The 16,904-nt window shown below is 35.9% G+C and overlaps 3 protein-coding genes across 4 annotated transcripts; 1 reads left to right on the top strand and 2 right to left on the bottom strand.

Annotated features, from left to right (window-relative positions):
• Window positions 1-5: 5 nt before the first annotated feature.
• LOC111800987 (homeobox-leucine zipper protein ATHB-22-like) lies at window positions 6-1,676 on the bottom strand. The gene is made up of 3 exons (XM_023684934.1): window positions 1,383-1,676; window positions 687-1,030; window positions 6-331 (listed from the first exon to the last, which is right to left on the bottom strand). Exons 1-3 carry the CDS (start codon window positions 1,477-1,479, stop codon window positions 56-58), a joined length of 717 nt encoding a protein of 238 aa, XP_023540702.1. The 5' UTR covers window positions 1,480-1,676; the 3' UTR covers window positions 6-55.
• A 6,868-nt stretch (window positions 1,677-8,544) lies between these two features.
• On the bottom strand, window positions 8,545-11,397 carry LOC111800966 (F-box protein PP2-A15). 2 transcript variants are annotated; one of them, XM_023684904.1, is made up of 3 exons: window positions 10,437-11,397; window positions 10,153-10,271; window positions 8,545-9,294 (listed from the first exon to the last, which is right to left on the bottom strand). In XM_023684904.1, exons 1-3 carry the CDS (start codon window positions 10,749-10,751, stop codon window positions 8,847-8,849), a joined length of 882 nt encoding a protein of 293 aa, XP_023540672.1. In that variant the 5' UTR covers window positions 10,752-11,397; the 3' UTR covers window positions 8,545-8,846. The 2 variants fall into 2 exon arrangements, with proteins under 2 accessions (XP_023540672.1, XP_023540673.1); XM_023684905.1 differs by having other exon boundaries at window positions 10,440-11,391.
• A 3,401-nt stretch (window positions 11,398-14,798) lies between these two features.
• Window positions 14,799-16,755, top strand: LOC111799984 (ESF1 homolog). The gene has a single exon (XM_023683541.1). The coding sequence runs from the start codon at window positions 15,213-15,215 to the stop codon at window positions 16,608-16,610; it is 1,398 nt and encodes a 465-aa protein (XP_023539309.1). The 5' UTR covers window positions 14,799-15,212; the 3' UTR covers window positions 16,611-16,755.
• The last annotated feature ends 149 nt before the right edge of the window (window positions 16,756-16,904 follow it).

Below are 16,904 nucleotides of genomic sequence, written 5' to 3'. Positions count from 1 at the left end.
GAAAAAAAAAAAAAAAAAAAAAAAAAACAAAACAAAAAAGCCAAAGCAAACAAGTTTACTGAGGATGATAAGACGATGGGAGTGTCCCCCAGAATGTTGGAGACATGGGGTTGTACTCCTCAGTGTTGAACACATAGTTGCACTGCTCCGGTGGCGTCGGGTATTGATTTGCTGCTGCTGCCGCCACCGCCGCCGCACTCGGCTTGCTCGAGCAGCCAGCTCCGACCGAGGTGCTCTCCACCGTCTCCTCCCCCGACAATTCAGTGTACACCGTCGACACTTGGTTCCTCGCAGTTTGAAGCTCTCTCAGCATGCTTTTCAGTTTCATTACCTACGAGGGTTAAAGACGATATTCATCTTTTCTACATCCAACGGTTCAAAACTGCCAATCACATTGACTAAAAAAGCCCCGAACTTTCTATTTCAAATGCAATGAATTTGTGTAAAAACGAACGATTTATGAGATATACTCAAGATCGAACCAAGTATAGACAAACCCTAATTCAATTCTCTAAAAAGTTGAATTACTTTTGATGATTAAAAACCACTTATTAATGATTTATGAGATATATTACAAGTAATTTTGTTATAAAAAAGCCCATAATTTAGTTCACTAATTAAGTTGAGATCTTAAAAAGATCTGAAAAAAAAATTAAACTTCATAGATCAAGGGAAAAAAAGCATACCTCCTCTTGAAGCTTATGTTTCTCTCTAGAAATGGCATCGAACTCTTGTTTGAGAGTGTCGTAGAGGTGCTCGAGTTGCTTCGCCTTCCACCGCGCACGGCGGTTCTGGAACCAAACGGCGATCTGGCGCGGCTGCAGACCAAGCTCCTTGGCCAGCTTCTGCTTCCGGTCGGGATCGAGCTTGATCTCCTCCTGGAAGCTTTGTTCGAGTGAGTCGAGCTGCTCGCTGCTCAGCCGCTTCTTCTTCTCCAAATTTCCATAGCTGTTCATGTCCATCCCTGGAACCAGCCCTTGCAATACCGTCTCCGACGCCCCCGCCATCGCCGAATGCTTCACATCTATGCCTGCTCATGGAAGCAAAACCCCAGAGACAAGATTAACAAAACTCTACAAATCTTTCAACTATTTTATATAATTAATTATATCCTCCATGGATCTGCAAGAGAATCATGTTCGAAAAACATGAAACATTCATTAAAAAAAACCACCTCCGTTTCAGATCTTCGATTATCCGTTCGTTTAGTGACAGTTACTTGTCGGAAAAAAAAAAAAAAAAAACACCTAAAAAAGTGGAAAGATCAGATTTTTCTGATCTGGGTGTCATTATTTTTAAGTTTATAACCACTAGAACAAATCAAATAAACAAAAAANATTAAAAAAAAAAAAAAAAAAACCCTCAAGAACACTGAATATTACCCTGATACTGTTCAAGATTATAGTTATAGAGAAACCCAAATGAAGATTCCGGCGCTCGAGAAACAAAGGGTCTGAAACTTCCGGTGGCCCACTCCATGTTTTCCGGTCTCCGGTGAAATTTTCCGATCAGATTAGCTTCAAATGTGGAAGATGGAAGTGAGGGTTTTGAGTGGGAATTGAAGCTACAAATAGAGAGAGAAACAGAGAGAGGAGAGAGAAAGTGAACTTTAGGGCAATTGAAAATTAGGGCTACAAATGAGGAGGTTGAGAGTCATCAGTGTTGAAAAGTGTTCATATGCCTTTGCTCTCTACTGTTTATCACTTTTCTTTTTTCTTCCCTCCTCTCTATTTTTCTATATATATATATATCTATACATATCTATACATACATACATACATAAATGCTATATCTTATCCACCAAAGAGAGAGAACGCAAAGAAAAAACGATGAAATACCGTGTAGAACGACGTAACTATTATCTTTAAAATCATTGTTTTATCGTCACGAATTAAAGTTTTGATTTTTATGTCGTATAATAATAAAGTATATTATTTCAATTTCTTCAAAAAAAAAAAAATGATAATTCAATCATTTTAATACTTCTTTTTTTTTTTACATATTTTCACGGGTTCTTAAAAAATTAATTTGGGTGTGTGTGATGGTGAACTATATTATTCTAATCTCGTTAAATAATTTTTTTTAGAGGGATTATGTATTATATGTACTTAATTAAGAGTATTTGGATAAAGTTGAAAATCTATATCTTAGTGACATAATACAATTAATTAAACTAAGTAATCTGTATTATATATTTTGACATGAGTTTTAATTAACTTCATTATTATTATTATTTTTTTTTTTGTAGGTGGACCATAATTATTAATGTCAACTTTATGAGTAATGTAATAATTAGTGTGTGATTAAATTTTTATTTTCAAATATTCTAAATTCACTTTTTTTTAAAAAATAATGATTTAGTGATTTTATATTTTTAAATCATTTTTTAAGAATTAATAAATAAAAAGCTTTATATCGAGTTTTATTAATTTTCTTTTAATTTTAATAACCAAATTAAAATAATTTAAGCTTTTTTTTTTAATTTTTATAATTAATACTTAAGGCCCCACCAAAATAAAAAGGCTAGATGATTAAGGGTAAATTCATAATCATAATTAATTGATAATCTCTCCCCTCTTAAATATTTATTTATTCATTTTAAAATATATTTTGATTATTTTTTGTGACCCACTAATTAATTATTTTAAAATATATATTAATTAGTTAATTTGAATTATAAAATTAGTGTAAGTGGACCCAAAATTAGCAAATCTGTTTGACTTTGTTTCTTAGCCTAATACTAAATCTTCCCTTTTAAAACTAGAGTCAAATGGATTTGGTAATTTGTTTAGTTTTATAATAATTTTCTTAATTAATCCATAATTATTCCATAAATTAATTAACGACTAATTTAATTATTATTATTATTATTAGGTTTCAAATAATGTATTTAATTATTGATAAATAACAATTTCCCATCGAAATATATTTTTATTCACGATGTCTGATGTTTAAATTATATATTTATTATTTATTTATTTACTTGCTTTTTGAGTTCGAGCACGACAAAAAATTAATTTGAATTTAATGGAGACATACTCATAACTACTTGTCGTGAGAGAAGCCATTACATTTAAATCAAATCACCGGGATATTTTAAATATTTTTAAATTGATAAATTAAATTAAAATCAACGTGAATATAGTTCAATGGAGTAAAAAATAAATAAAGAGATGAATTTACATAAATGTACATTTGTTGTTGGAGTTAGAAATAGTGTTGAGGTGAAAGTTTTGAATTTTCATTCAAAGCTGAGTCTGCTATTTACTAAGAGAGAAACAGATTTTGAAGTCTTGAAGTGGGCAATAACGTAATAATGGAGTTCCCCATTTATGTACTTGTTTCAACAATCAACCCACTTTCATCAATTCTTCTTAGGGTTTCGGTTCGGTAAAAAAAAAATAGACGTAGATCTAAACGTGTAACGCTCGAAATAGACAAAAATGGTCCATTTTAGCAAAAATAATTGGTTAAGACGTGTGTCTTTAATGTAGAGATCGAATATCTGAACTTAGAAAAACATATTATACATGTAACAGTCTAAGCACACCGCTAGCATATATTGTCCGTTTTGACCTATTATGTATCGTCGTTAGTCTTATGATTTTTTAAAACGCGTATCAGAAATGTTTCGTTCTTCTCTCCAGCTGATGTGTGATCTCATAATAGAGTGAAAGGGTAACGAGTTAACAACGTTTTGTTAAGCTTATAAATATTATTTTCATCTACATGATTCCATTTTATTTTTTTTTTATTTTTAAATGTTTCAAAATTAAAACAATAGTTTTTTAAAACATGATTCAAAACAACTTCGATTTGTCTTTCAATATTCATGTCGGACATAATCGTCCTTCTCTTTAGTCGTATTTAAAAAAGGAACACGAGTCATCCCTAAATACTATAAGCATTTAATAATGACACAAATTTATAACTAATATTTTTTTGTAAAATGTTTATAAATTAAAACAAAAAAACATTTTAAAAACAAATTTTTTTTTTTATTGTTTACATGAATAAAAAAATTAACTAATATTAAAAATTATTTTTATATATTATAATTCCAATATAAATTTAAGATAGTAATAACAATATCTATAAATGAGTTTTGAACTAAAATGAATTAACAATTAATTTAAATACATAAATATTTTAATTTTTTAAATTGAAATACCGAGATTTCGGTTTTTTCATATTCCAGCATTACTAAAAAAATTAATATGTTAAATCATTTTTTAGACAAATAATTTATATGAATTAATATTATATATATATATATATATTAAAAGACAGTTACAACTGAACAAGTATTGTATGTATTTATGAGGGATAAGTATAGGGTATTTCAATTTGGTGTCGGAAAAATAAATAAGTAAATAAATAATAACAATAAAAGGTTTTTAATTAATTAATTTTACGGTGGAAAATAAAATATGAACAGCTAACGGCACGATAGAGACGACACAACGCAACTACCCAATTTTATGTTTTTTTTTTTTTTTTTTTTGGGAAAATATATGTTTGTTTGTTATTGTCCCTTCCAGTGTGTTTTTCGATTTTGTTTGTATTATTTTAAAAAAAAAAAAAAAAAGATTTAACCTTTTTCGTGATATTTTAATATTTTTTTAATTATATTATTAAATATGGTTTTTTCCTTTTTAAATCATTTTCTACAATAAGACCTATTTTTTTTTTAGTTTTAAAATATAGTTTGAATTTTAAAAATATTTATTAAAAAATATTTCTAAACATGAGTAAACACATTTAAGTTTGTGTCTCAAACATGAATAAATCTTTTTAAAAAATATTTAATAAATCTTTAAATTTTGTGTCTAATAGATTAATGTTTCAATTTTGTGTTCAAGATCCTTTGAAAATTCCGACGTCACTAGAAGCAAGAATACTATAAAATTGAAGGACTTATAAGAAAAGTTTTTTAAGGTTTAGAAACCAAAAAAGAACGAAACCGGGATGGGTAACTGTGAGATCCCACATTGGTTGTTACAACGGTGTAGAAATCTCTCCCTAATAGACATGTTTTAAAATCGTGAAGCTGACAACAATACATAACGGGCCAAAGCGGACAATATCTACTAGTGGTGGGTTTTGGTTGTTACAAATTGTACCAGAGCCAGACACCAGTATGCCAGCAAATACGCAGGTCTCTAAGATTGTGAGATCATCGTTGGTTGGAGAGAAGAACGAACGGGCCAAAGCGGACAATATCTACTAGTGGTGGGTTTTGGTTGTTACAAATTGTACCAGAGCCAGACACCAGTATGCCAGCAAATACGCAGGTCTCTAAGATTGTGAGATCATCGTTGGTTGGAGAGAAGAACGAACGGGTCAAAGCGGACAATATCTACTAGTGGTGGGTTTTGGCTGTTACAAATTGTACCAGAGCCAGACACCAGTATGCCAGCAAATACGCAGGTCTCTAGGATTGTGAGATCATCGTTGGTTGGAGAGAAGAACGAAGCATTTTTTATAAGAGTGTAGAAATCTCTCCTTAGTAGATGCATTTTAAAAGACGATACGTAATGGGCTAAAACATAGAATATCTATTAGGAGTAAGTTTGAGTTGTTAGGGTAGGAGTGAGGAGTGTGAACATTTTAAAAGCATATATTATAAACCAACCACCAATTAGGAATGGGTAAGGATTTGAATGAGAAGAAGGCAAAAATGTGCAGACATAGCCGTGCCTAATGCCTACAAACTTTATAACCTAAAGATTCACATTGCAAAATCAATACATATAATAATAATATTACATTTCAGCCTGCCTGGTCCCAGCCATGGGGTTGGTGAAATTAATTTATATCCCAACCCCCCCTATTCTTCATATTTACACGCAACCCCCTCTCAAATTTAATATTTTCTTTCTATTTTCATATTTATTTTCTCCATTTTTTATTTTACATTCCAATCAAAATTCTGAATTTTCTATTTTTTAATTACTGTACGATTATGATTGGAAGGGTAAATTCTAATTTAAATTCCTTAAATATTTCATATTCACTGTTTGGAATAATAATAATGTGAAACTTTTAAAACGGCTGTCTTTTATTTATTTTTATTTTCACTGCGTGTTTATTTGTTGTACCCAGTTAATTGGTTCATTAAATATTTATTTATTATTTTTTCAATTTGAATATAGCTCAGCTAATTAATATTAATTTACTAATATTTTACGAGATTGTTCGGAGTGTTTGAAATATTCTTCTTTTAAAAAAACATGAGAACAAAAACTTTAATAAAAGTATTAAATAGTAAATGGAAAAATGTGACAAACATTATTCTAAGTTGTTGTGTGTCTGAAAACGCAGCAAAAAGGACAATGCAGTGACTGCAATTGTCTGCGCAGTACTTCAGACAAACAACTTTGCTTAGGATTTCTTCAACTTTGTTTTCTTATTTTTCAAGTATTTCATCATTTGTAAAGCTATTTATCAATGTGGGCGGTTAGGTTCGACATGTTTCGAGCTTTTAATTTTGGAACGAGTTGATTTGGTGTTTCGAATTGGATCGATCTATGTTGAGCTTGTTTTTGCTTGTATTGATGTTTGAGTAATTTGTACATTTTCTCTTTATTTTTCAACTATATTTTTCCGTCTATCCATTTAAAGCATTCATACACGCGGCATCGTGTGTGATATGTTACGTTTTAGGTTAAGTTGTTTCATTTAAATCATGGGGAAAAGAAAGACGAGGATGGGAGAATGATTAGATTACTCGTAGTGAGAGCTGGATTTTTGTAATGTATGAGAAAATTGAATCGGGATCTTATCAATGGATTGCTGATCTTCTAGAGTAGGGGTAACATATAACATATCAGACCCACCACTAGCAGATATTGTCTGTTTTTCTCCGTTACGTATCGTCATCAGCCTCACAGTTTTAAAACATGGTTGTCGTGGAAAGGTTTCCACACTGAATGTTGTGTTTCCCTCTCCATCTGATGTGGGATCTCACAATCCACCCTTTTTGGGGGCCAGCGTCCTCATGGGCAGACCGCCACGCCATCAACCTCATAGTTTTAAAACACGTTTGCCGAGGAAAGGTTTCCGCACTAAATGTTGTGTTTCCCTCTCCAGCTGATGTGGGATCTCACAATCCACCCTTTTTGGGGGTCAGCGGCTGATGTGGGATCTCACAATCCACCTTTTTTGGGGGTCAGCGGCTGATGTGGGATCTCACAATCCACCCTTTTTGGGGGTCAGCGTCTTCATGGGCAGATCGCCAGGTGTCTAACTCTAATACCATTTGTAACAGCTCAAGCCCACCGCTAGCAAATATTGTCCACCTTGGCCCGTTACGTATCGTCGTTAGCCTCACGATTTTAAAACACGTCTATTATGGAGAGAGTCTAGCCCACTCTGACTAGTATCTTGCACTATTCAGTGTCGGACTCTAATACCATTTGTAGCCCAAGCTCACTGCTAGTCAATATTATCAACTTTGGCCCGTTAGTATTGTCATCAGTCTCACAATTTTAAGACGTGTCTACTAATGAGAGATTTACAATAATGAATTCGCCATCGAGAAGAAATATATTGTGTTGGGTGACTGGAATCCTTTAAGGTCAATCGAACAAGTCGACAATAAGCAAAAGATGCTGAGCAAAGTAGTTGCCTTGAAGAGCAGAATTAATCCGAACATTAACTACAAACGAATACGATTCGAGTCGAAGAACGGGAGAGAACGACAGGTAACGAATGAGGACAAGCAAAAGACTAAAATAGGCCTCCAATTGCAAAGGCTTGAATCTAGAGAAGCCTAAAGGCATATCTAAATGGAAAGTGAGTAAAGAAATTATTAAATGATACATTCCAAACACAAGGAAGCACTCTTTTTGTTCATACATCTATAGCCATAAACAGTGATAAGAACTGATCATAAGTGCTTTATTTCAGTCCAAGTTTGAAAATAAGAACTATTAGCTTGATTTGAACAAACATGAACACTGACTTTAAACCAATCAACCTTATTCATCGATCCAAAGCGTTAAATGCATAGTTCGTTCGACGACAACGAAACCAACCCCACCATAACCAAACTAGCACATCATTAAAACTACTTTTGAAGTTGCTAAAGAGACAAGAAACTGATTCGTTCTTCTGCTTTAAAAGCAATCGGGTCATGATGGTTTCGGTTTGTCCTCTAATCCAAGAAGGTAAGGTTTGTTTATGCTCGGTACTTTCTTCTTAATCTAAAGAATTCAACAAGAGTTTCGAGTTTCTAGACGTGTTCTGTAACAGCCCAAGCTCACCGCTAATAGATACGGGCTTCCCCTCAATGTTTTTAAAACGTGTCCACTAGGGAGAGTCTTCCACACCCTTATAAAGAATGTTTCGTTCTCCTCTCCAACCGATATGGGATCTCATAATAACAGTTCGGAGTCCGAACAGCTTCAAACCGAAACAAATTTCAGTGAAGCTTTATCGAAAAAGAGCTTCCAAATCATGTAATGAACATAACTAAGAATCAGATATCTCAAGAGTGTTCACATCAGAGAAGAGATATAAGCAGTAAAGTCTTTAAGTTTCTATCAGGAAAATTGATAAAACTCGATAAACTGAACCGAACACAGAGACAAACCAGTTCGAATAAGCAAAGAAATCAGTCAAATCCTCCTAATTCATGTCGGTCTCGAGTTAATTGTACAGAACGTAACAAAACTGATGAGTTTGTATGATAACAGAATGTACATAAGCAAAAAGGAAAGAACGCATACCTATCAGGGAAAACCAAGACAACGTCCTCCCAAATATCAGAAGCCTAAAAATGGTGTAACCTGTAAATTTCCAAGTTATAATCTTCTTCTGTTGACTACTCTTTCTGGGATTCCTCATTTTTTACGATCTTTCAAGATACTCGGAACGATAAATACAGAATCTACACAAAGCCCGCCTTTCGAATGCGTGCAGTCAATCTGTTTCATGGAAAATCTTATTTCCGTGGCTGATCCCGACTTGTCAACCAAAAATTCGCCTACCTTGTATTCTATCCAACACCCACGCTTACGGTGTCCACTTACATCAATAAACCCGTGCTCGTCTAAACAGAATTCATGCGTTGCTTGCTGTCCATCAGAAGTAGACATTTCAAACCGTACTGGCTTTACGCCCCAACCGTGAGTATGCTCGAAGCTGCATGTACGTCGACCAAGCCGCTTATAAAACCTTCCAAGGTGAAGTCGGAAGGTCAGTGTATAGATATCAGCAGGAAATGGGAATTTTACCATCCCATCTACTTCAAACCACCAAATTTGCTGCAGATATGCCACAACATTGAACCTGAAAAGATCGAGCAACATAAGAGTCGTGCTGCTGTTTCGTAAGATCGTAACACTTAGCTGAATAACAACCGATCGAACATGAATTCTAGCAACCCTGCTCGATGGAAATCTCGTTGCTCTGATTAAAAAGCTTATCAAGTCTATTTGCATCATGAACTATCTCAAGAACTTCATATAAACATTCATAAATTACCAGAACAAGAACCATAGCAGCGACTAAGAGCAAACAAATAATTCAGAAACTTATTCAAAAGACATCTTAAAACAAAACCAAAGCAGAATTTTCCATGTTCATCATAGCCAAAGAACAGACTATAAACTATCCCCTTATTGTCCAACAGCCAGTTTACGCACGAAAAGATGTTTCGACGAATCTTCGTTCTATCCTAACGACTGCCTCGACAAATAAACAAAATAATCAGAAGAAACCAAAGGAGTCCATGAATTCAATATAAGCCACTCACCTTATCTGTTCATAGTTGAATCTTCCATCAAAATGCTAACAATCTCTTTTGCAAGAACGATTAGAACTTTTCATTACTTGAATGGATTGCCTAATTTAAACTCAATTCAAGAACAAAAAGGCTACATACACCAACTAAAAAAGCTAAACTCGTTTGATAACTATTTGGTTTACTCGTCAATTCTCTACGATGAATCTAAACTCTCTTACGAAAATATTGAAAATCTTTCGGGCAAGAAACTCCTCGTTCCGAAGAAGAGTGCCACCCCTCGAGGCGTTTAGGTGAGCCAAATTCCAAAAACGAAGATAAGTTCTTAGAAACTAGTATTCAAAACTTGGATAGAACAAGAAAAAATTTGGAAAGTTTGAAGCTAAGAACAATCCAAATCTAACCGAGACTCTTCAGTAGGAATCCAATTCCAGTATCTTCTGTCATCAATTCCAGTAATAGCCATGGCCTTAGCTGATATCGACATGCAAATCCTTCCAGTGATTCTATCCAGCCACACCTCCTGAAAAATGGTTCAAAATTCCATGAACAAACATAGCTTCCTCCACAAATTAGAACTCTCAAATTCACAAAAGAATCAAACATCAAAACCCTAACAAATAAATTCCAAAGCAGAAAAGAAATAGCAAAAACGAAATGAAATGCGGCGATAGGGAAGTCGACGAACCACCTTATTTCCACCATCGAATGGAACTGGACGAGATAGCAGAGCATAGATATCCTTTTTGGACAGATTTTGGTACCGTTCGGGAGGCAACAAATCGAGAAGATCTTGATAATTCGAGGGCAATTTCGATTCCCAAACGGCATCCGATGAAGCGGCGCCGCGAAACGCCCTGTTTAGCCGAGCGAGGTTACAAATCTCCGGCGGAGTAAGGTAAAGAAAAACACAGGCGACACAACTCTCCGGTATGTCGCCGAGGCCAGGACCGATGGTGGAGCCATTGGTCACTTCACTCAAGTTCGAGAGCGAAGCTCCCATCGCCGCCGATTCCGAAATCAAAACCTCAAAATTCAGCAAATTCTACAGGTCATCGCATCATCATCATCATCGGCACAAAAAACATTCAAGATTGGATTAAAAATAATAACAAAAAACAAAATCAAAACCACGACCCTCGTCCGGCGGTTTCAGGTCCTTGAAATCCGGACACGGATTTCGATGAAAACCCACAAAACAAATACAAATTCGAAAGCGAACTTTTGCCTTTTCCGGACAGGAAAGTGAGGGAAAAGCAAATGGAGGCAAAAGGGTATGGCGAGCTACAAAAAGCAACACAGAGAAACGAAACCAAACCAAACGAAACAAGTCAAATTAGGATAAAGAAACCACCGAATCGAAGAATTTGGAGCTCTTCCAAGGGCTCACGCAGATGGGTTCGGTGCGACAAGTGGGCACGGAAATGGGCCGTGAGAAATTCAGAACAGGGCAGGGAAATGGACGTGGAAGGAGAGGAGTGGTGGGCGGTTGAAATTTACAGCGTTGGGATGAGTTTTGTTTATTTCCTTTTCCCTTTTGGTTTCGGCCATTGGAGAACTTGGAAGCCCCACTGCGACACTAACTACGGATCGTGGAGGACGGGCTTTGAGATCTCTCGCCTCGTTAATGGGTTATCAAGTTCTATGACGTAACGCCAAAGGAGACACCATTTCTTATTCTACTTTTTTTGGTTTACACATTTTGAGTATGTTATGATTTTGTGATATCAATAGCATATGGTGGATGTGATATATGATTCAAAAGGGTTTTTTTAAATGTATGTTCCGATATCTAACCACGTGGTTGAACGTATACGTGAGATTACATGTCGAATTTTCGAGGGGAATTAAACATTTTTTATAAGAGTGTGGAAACTTTTTCTTAGCAGGCACGTTTAAAAACCTTGGGGGAATATCTATCGTAGATTTGGGTCATTACAAATGGTATCAAAGCTAAACACTGAGCGGTGTGCTAGCAAGAACATTGGGACCAAATGGGTGAATTGTGAGATCCTACATCGGTTGGAAAGGGGAAGCCTGAGAAGGAAAACCTAAAGAAGACAATATATACTAGTAGTGGGCTTGGGGGCGTTACAAATGGTATCACAGCAAGACATCGAGCCGTGTGCCAGTGATGGCCAAGGGGGTGGATTGTGAGATCGTACGTTGGTTGGAGAGGAGAAGCTTGAAAATGAAAGCCTAAAAAACACAATATATACTAGCGGTGGTCTTGGGGGCGTTAGAAATGGTATTAGAGCAAGACACCAAACGGTGTGAGAGTGTAACTAACTTTCAATTCACAGTTTAAGCATAGTTCAGTTGATAAGATACTAACTATATCTCAAAGAGGCTCATGGGCTATCTTTCTTCACATAAATAGTCTTTCACCGTAAATTTAGTCTCTATGTTAGGCCTTCTAACCTAACCGCTTAAATTTTGTATAGTCTAGGGATGATACACCTAATAACGCCATTAAATACCCTATTCTTATTTCATGAATATATTTTTTAAAAATATTCTCCTAAAATTTATTATTGAAAAATAGTAATATATTTGAATTTTCGGTATTATTAACCACGTGAATATAATTAAACAAATCAAACAAGTCTTTATCAAAATTAATTAAAATAGTATAAAATGTCGGGTTAATTGATTGATGTGACGATCCAAATTAATATCTTTGACGTCTCATAAAAAATTCATGTGTAATATTATTTCCTTAAAAAATATCTTTTTTCAAAAAATTTATGGGAAATATATCGACATGATGAGATATTTGTGATGGAAAATTATTGGGCATAATTATTAGCTTATTTTGAAAATAAATTTATGTCTTTAATTTTAAAATTATGATTAAATTGTCTAGAAAATAATATTAATCTCCATTTATTTTTATTTTTTTATTTTTGAAGGAGTGAATCTTGAATTATAAAAATTGTGGAAATATTAATAATTTTAAATTTTAAATTAGGAATAAAACAAATATTTATATTCGGTTTTGGGTTTTGGGCCTAACAATGTCGGCCCAAAATGAATGTGGATTACTTCAAGCGGCCCAATTTTATTTTATTTTATTTTTTATAATCTCCCAAACAAAAAGGTTATGGGAAATATAAATTATAAAACAAGAATTAAAGTTATATTATAATTTTTTATTTTTTTTATTTTTGGTTATTTTTCTTCATCATTGTGTTTTATTGTTGAACCTTACCTAAATGCATCGATGACGTGGAGAGGTGCAAAAGAAAGTTGGAAGTTGATCGAGAATGTTCGGCTATGGTAAAAACTTATAAACGGTGGTAGGAAGTGATATTTGGGACCATTTATTTTACCGTAGTAAATATTTCTCTATGGAGGAAAGTCTTTGGCTGCACGTTTGATGTTGATGGCTTCTTGTGCTCGATTTTGTACGTTATGGTCGATGTGGAGTCAAAAGACTGATAGGCTACATTTTCACAATTGTTACTGTGAGACCTTACATCGGTTGAAGAGAGGAACAAAACATTCCTTACAAAGACGTGGAAACCTCTCTTTAATAGACACGTTTTAAAATTTTGAAGGAAAGCTCGAAAGGAAAAACCCAAAGTAGATAACATCTGCTGCACTGGGCGGTGTGTCAATGAGGACGTTGAGCTCCTAAGGAGGGTGGATTGTGAGATCGCGCATTGATTAGAGGGGAGAATGAAACATTTCTTATAAGGGTGTGGTTGAAAATAAACATACAATTGGAGAGGAGATGATATGAACCGAGAGATATCAATCCTACGATATATTTCAATGAAGATGTGAACAAAATATTGTTGATATTATCAAAAGATATTTCAATTCATGACACACTGAAGAAGCCTATTTCGAAACTGGGATGAAAGATTTGAGTTCTATATAGTCTTTCAAACGTCTACTGCACTCACGCCTTTCAGTTCCTATTCGAAACTTCTTTCTCGGATTTTGCAAGTAAAAACTTTGCATTTAAAAAGGGCCGAGTGCTCCCCTTTCCTCTTTAGTGCTCCTACTGCTGCCCGGTTCTTTTCTCATTTTGAATCATAATAGGTACAACCCAGCTCATATGATAATAAAGTTTCATGTTATAAATTTTGGGTGGATTACAATTTAGAGTAATTTAGAATGATTGTATTTCATTAATGTATTTTAAGATTTTTTAGTTACTTTATTACAATTACATAATAGTTAATTATGGCTATTAAGTATGAATGTTACAACCAAAAGTTTGATTTTGAGACTATATAAAGCGATATAAGTTGTATTTGTAAGTAGACTAGGAAAATATATATAAAAGGAGCATTTGTGCTCTCTCTAGCCAATGACTAAGTTTATTTGCAATTCTATTGTTTAGATTGCAGGTAGAATCATTCAAGCTCGACATGATCAATGCTGCTTGTAGAGTGATTCGAATCTCAAACAAGTGTTCTTGCATTGAGATATTTGATCAACAAGAATTATTCAAGCTAGACATAATCGATCTTCCTTGTGGAGTGATTCAAATCTCAAACAATGTTCTTGTCTTGAGATATTCGATCAACAAGGTAATCCGAATCTTACTCTCATTGTAGTGATTTCCATATCAGGAGATTCTACATTGATTGAAAATAAACATGACATCAAAGACATTAGACCCCTAGTAGACGCATTTTAGAATTGTGAGGTTGGTAATGATACGTAACGGGCTAAACCAGACAATATCTTATGAAACGTAGATATGATTTTTCAAAAGATCGCAAAAGTGGAAGGTAACGTCACAATAACGAAAGCTATCCAGAAAAGGTAACAAAAAAAGGTATCACGAGAAAAGACATATAATGCGAACTTGTATTGTACGAAAACTACACGATATTTGTTAGATGTTACGGATCGGCTCTCGTGCCCGGAGCATCTTTTCATTAATAAGGCATTTGTGGGGGAGCAAATTAAAATTTAATACATGAATTAATGTATAAAAAAAATTAAAAATTTCAAATGCAAAAATAAAAATATTTTTAATTAATTTAGACAAAAAGATATTTAAATTCAAAACAACGATAAAGTCACACAAGAGTTGACCAAAGAAGAAATAAGAAAGAGAGTGGAAAAAAACGATGTGTGTAATGGCAAAGGCGTTTTACCAAACCAAACAGCCACTCACAAACCCTATTCAACTTTCTCTCTTCTCAATCCTGTGGGTTTCTTCTTGTTTCCAAATTTCCACCAACGCCGCTGCCTCTCAAAACCATGGGCGGTTTTCTGTCAACCCAATACCGCTATCCGCTCTCCCAAAACCGGCTGCCCCTTCTTCTATCTATATACCCTCTCTTTCACTTTCTCTCACTCGCACGATCCCATGAACCCACCGTTCTTCTCTCTCTCTCTAGAATAAGATTCTTCTGGTTTTGAGGGATTTCTGTTTCTGGGTTTGGTTCTATTTCTGGAATTTGTAACGGCGAATCGGAGGAATTTGGGTGTGGTTTTAATGGAAAGCGATAGTTTAGGAGGCGACGGTGGAGGCGGTGGCGGCGGCGGAGGAGGGATGTTTTCCGGGATGAATTCGGCAATGTTGGGATTGGATTTACCTCTTCATCCACACCCTACGAATCCCCCGAATTCTCACCAATTACATCACCCTTCAATGGTGTCTTACGTCCCACAAAAGCCGCAGCTCCAACAACAACCGCCGCCTACCGCCGTGAGATACCCTTACCCTGCGAAGCCCAAGCCGCAGCAGTCGAATCTCAGCGATGATGAGGAGCAGGGATTCGCGGTGGAGGACGGCAACAGCGATGGAAAGAAGAAGATCTCCCCATGGCAGAGGATGAAATGGACGGACATGATGGTCCGGCTGTTAATCACGGCGGTGTTTTACATCGGCGATGAAGGTGGGACGGAGCAGGCGGACCACGCCGGCAAGAAAAAACCAGTGGGACTGCTGCAGAAGAAGGGGAAATGGAAATCGGTTTCCAGAGCGATGATGGAGAAGGGATTTTATGTTTCGCCACAGCAATGCGAAGACAAATTCAACGATTTAAACAAGAGATATAAACGAGTTAACGACATTTTGGGGAAGGGAACCGCTTGCAGAGTCGTCGAGAATCAAACGCTATTGGATTCGATGGAATTAACACCAAAAACGAAGGAAGAAGTTCGAAAATTACTCAATTCTAAACATCTATTCTTCAGAGAAATGTGCGCTTACCACAACACTTGCCGTCACAGCACTGGCAACAACGGCGGAGGAGGCGCCCATCCTTCTCCGGACACTGCAGCAGAACCACCCTCCCACCTTCAACAACACCACCAACAACAACAACGATGCTTCCACGCGACGGAGACCGCCGCTACCGCGGCGACAGTAGGAGCGGACGGAGATGACGAAGATGAGGACGATGAAGAAGACGAATCAGAGGAAGATGAGGATGACGAGGAGGAGGAGGAAATTGAAGGAACTTCGAGAGGTCACGAAGAGGAGGATGAGACGGAATCGAGGAAGCGGGCGAGGAAAGGGGGGATTGCAGTGGCGGCGATGCAGCAATTGAATGCAGAGGTGATCGGAGTGCTGCAGGACGGGGGGAGGAGTCCGTGGGAGAAGAAGCAGTGGATGAAGAGCCGGTTGATTCAGCTTGAAGAGCAACAGGTGAACTACCAATCGCAGGCGTTCGAGCTGGAGAAGCAGCGGCTGAAATGGCTGAAGTTCAGGAGCAAGAAGGAGAGGGATATGGAGAGGGCGAAGCTGGAGAACGAGAAGAGAAGGCTGGAGACGGAGAGGATGGTGCTGATGGTGAAGCAGAAGGAGTTGGATTGGATGGATATGCACCATTATCAGCAGCAGCATTCCTCCAACAAGCGAGGCGATCCATCGTCGATTACAGGTTGAAGACGATGAAGAAAGGGGATTAGGGTTAGGGCTTCAAAATCAGGGGATGTAAATTTACTAATTTTAGAACAAACTGTATAATCAATCACCCTTAGTTTTGTTCTCATGATTTATTTTTTAATAATTTATTTTCCTTTCAATATTATTTAAAAATATGAATTATTTAACTATCCATTTCTCGCCTTTGGTGGTCTTATGGCCGCACCACAGTCCACTGTTAGACGAATACGACTCTCCACAATGGGTTTTCCCAAAAAGCTCTCATTTTGGGTTTTTCCAAAAAGCCTCACACCA

The sequence above is a fragment of the Cucurbita pepo genome, chromosome LG08 (assembly GCF_002806865.2).
Source record: "Cucurbita pepo subsp. pepo cultivar mu-cu-16 chromosome LG08, ASM280686v2, whole genome shotgun sequence".
NCBI lineage: Eukaryota > Viridiplantae > Streptophyta > Magnoliopsida > Cucurbitales > Cucurbitaceae > Cucurbita > Cucurbita pepo.
The sequence above is the reverse complement of the archived record's forward strand: the minus strand, read 5'-3'. Positions and strand labels throughout refer to the sequence as shown.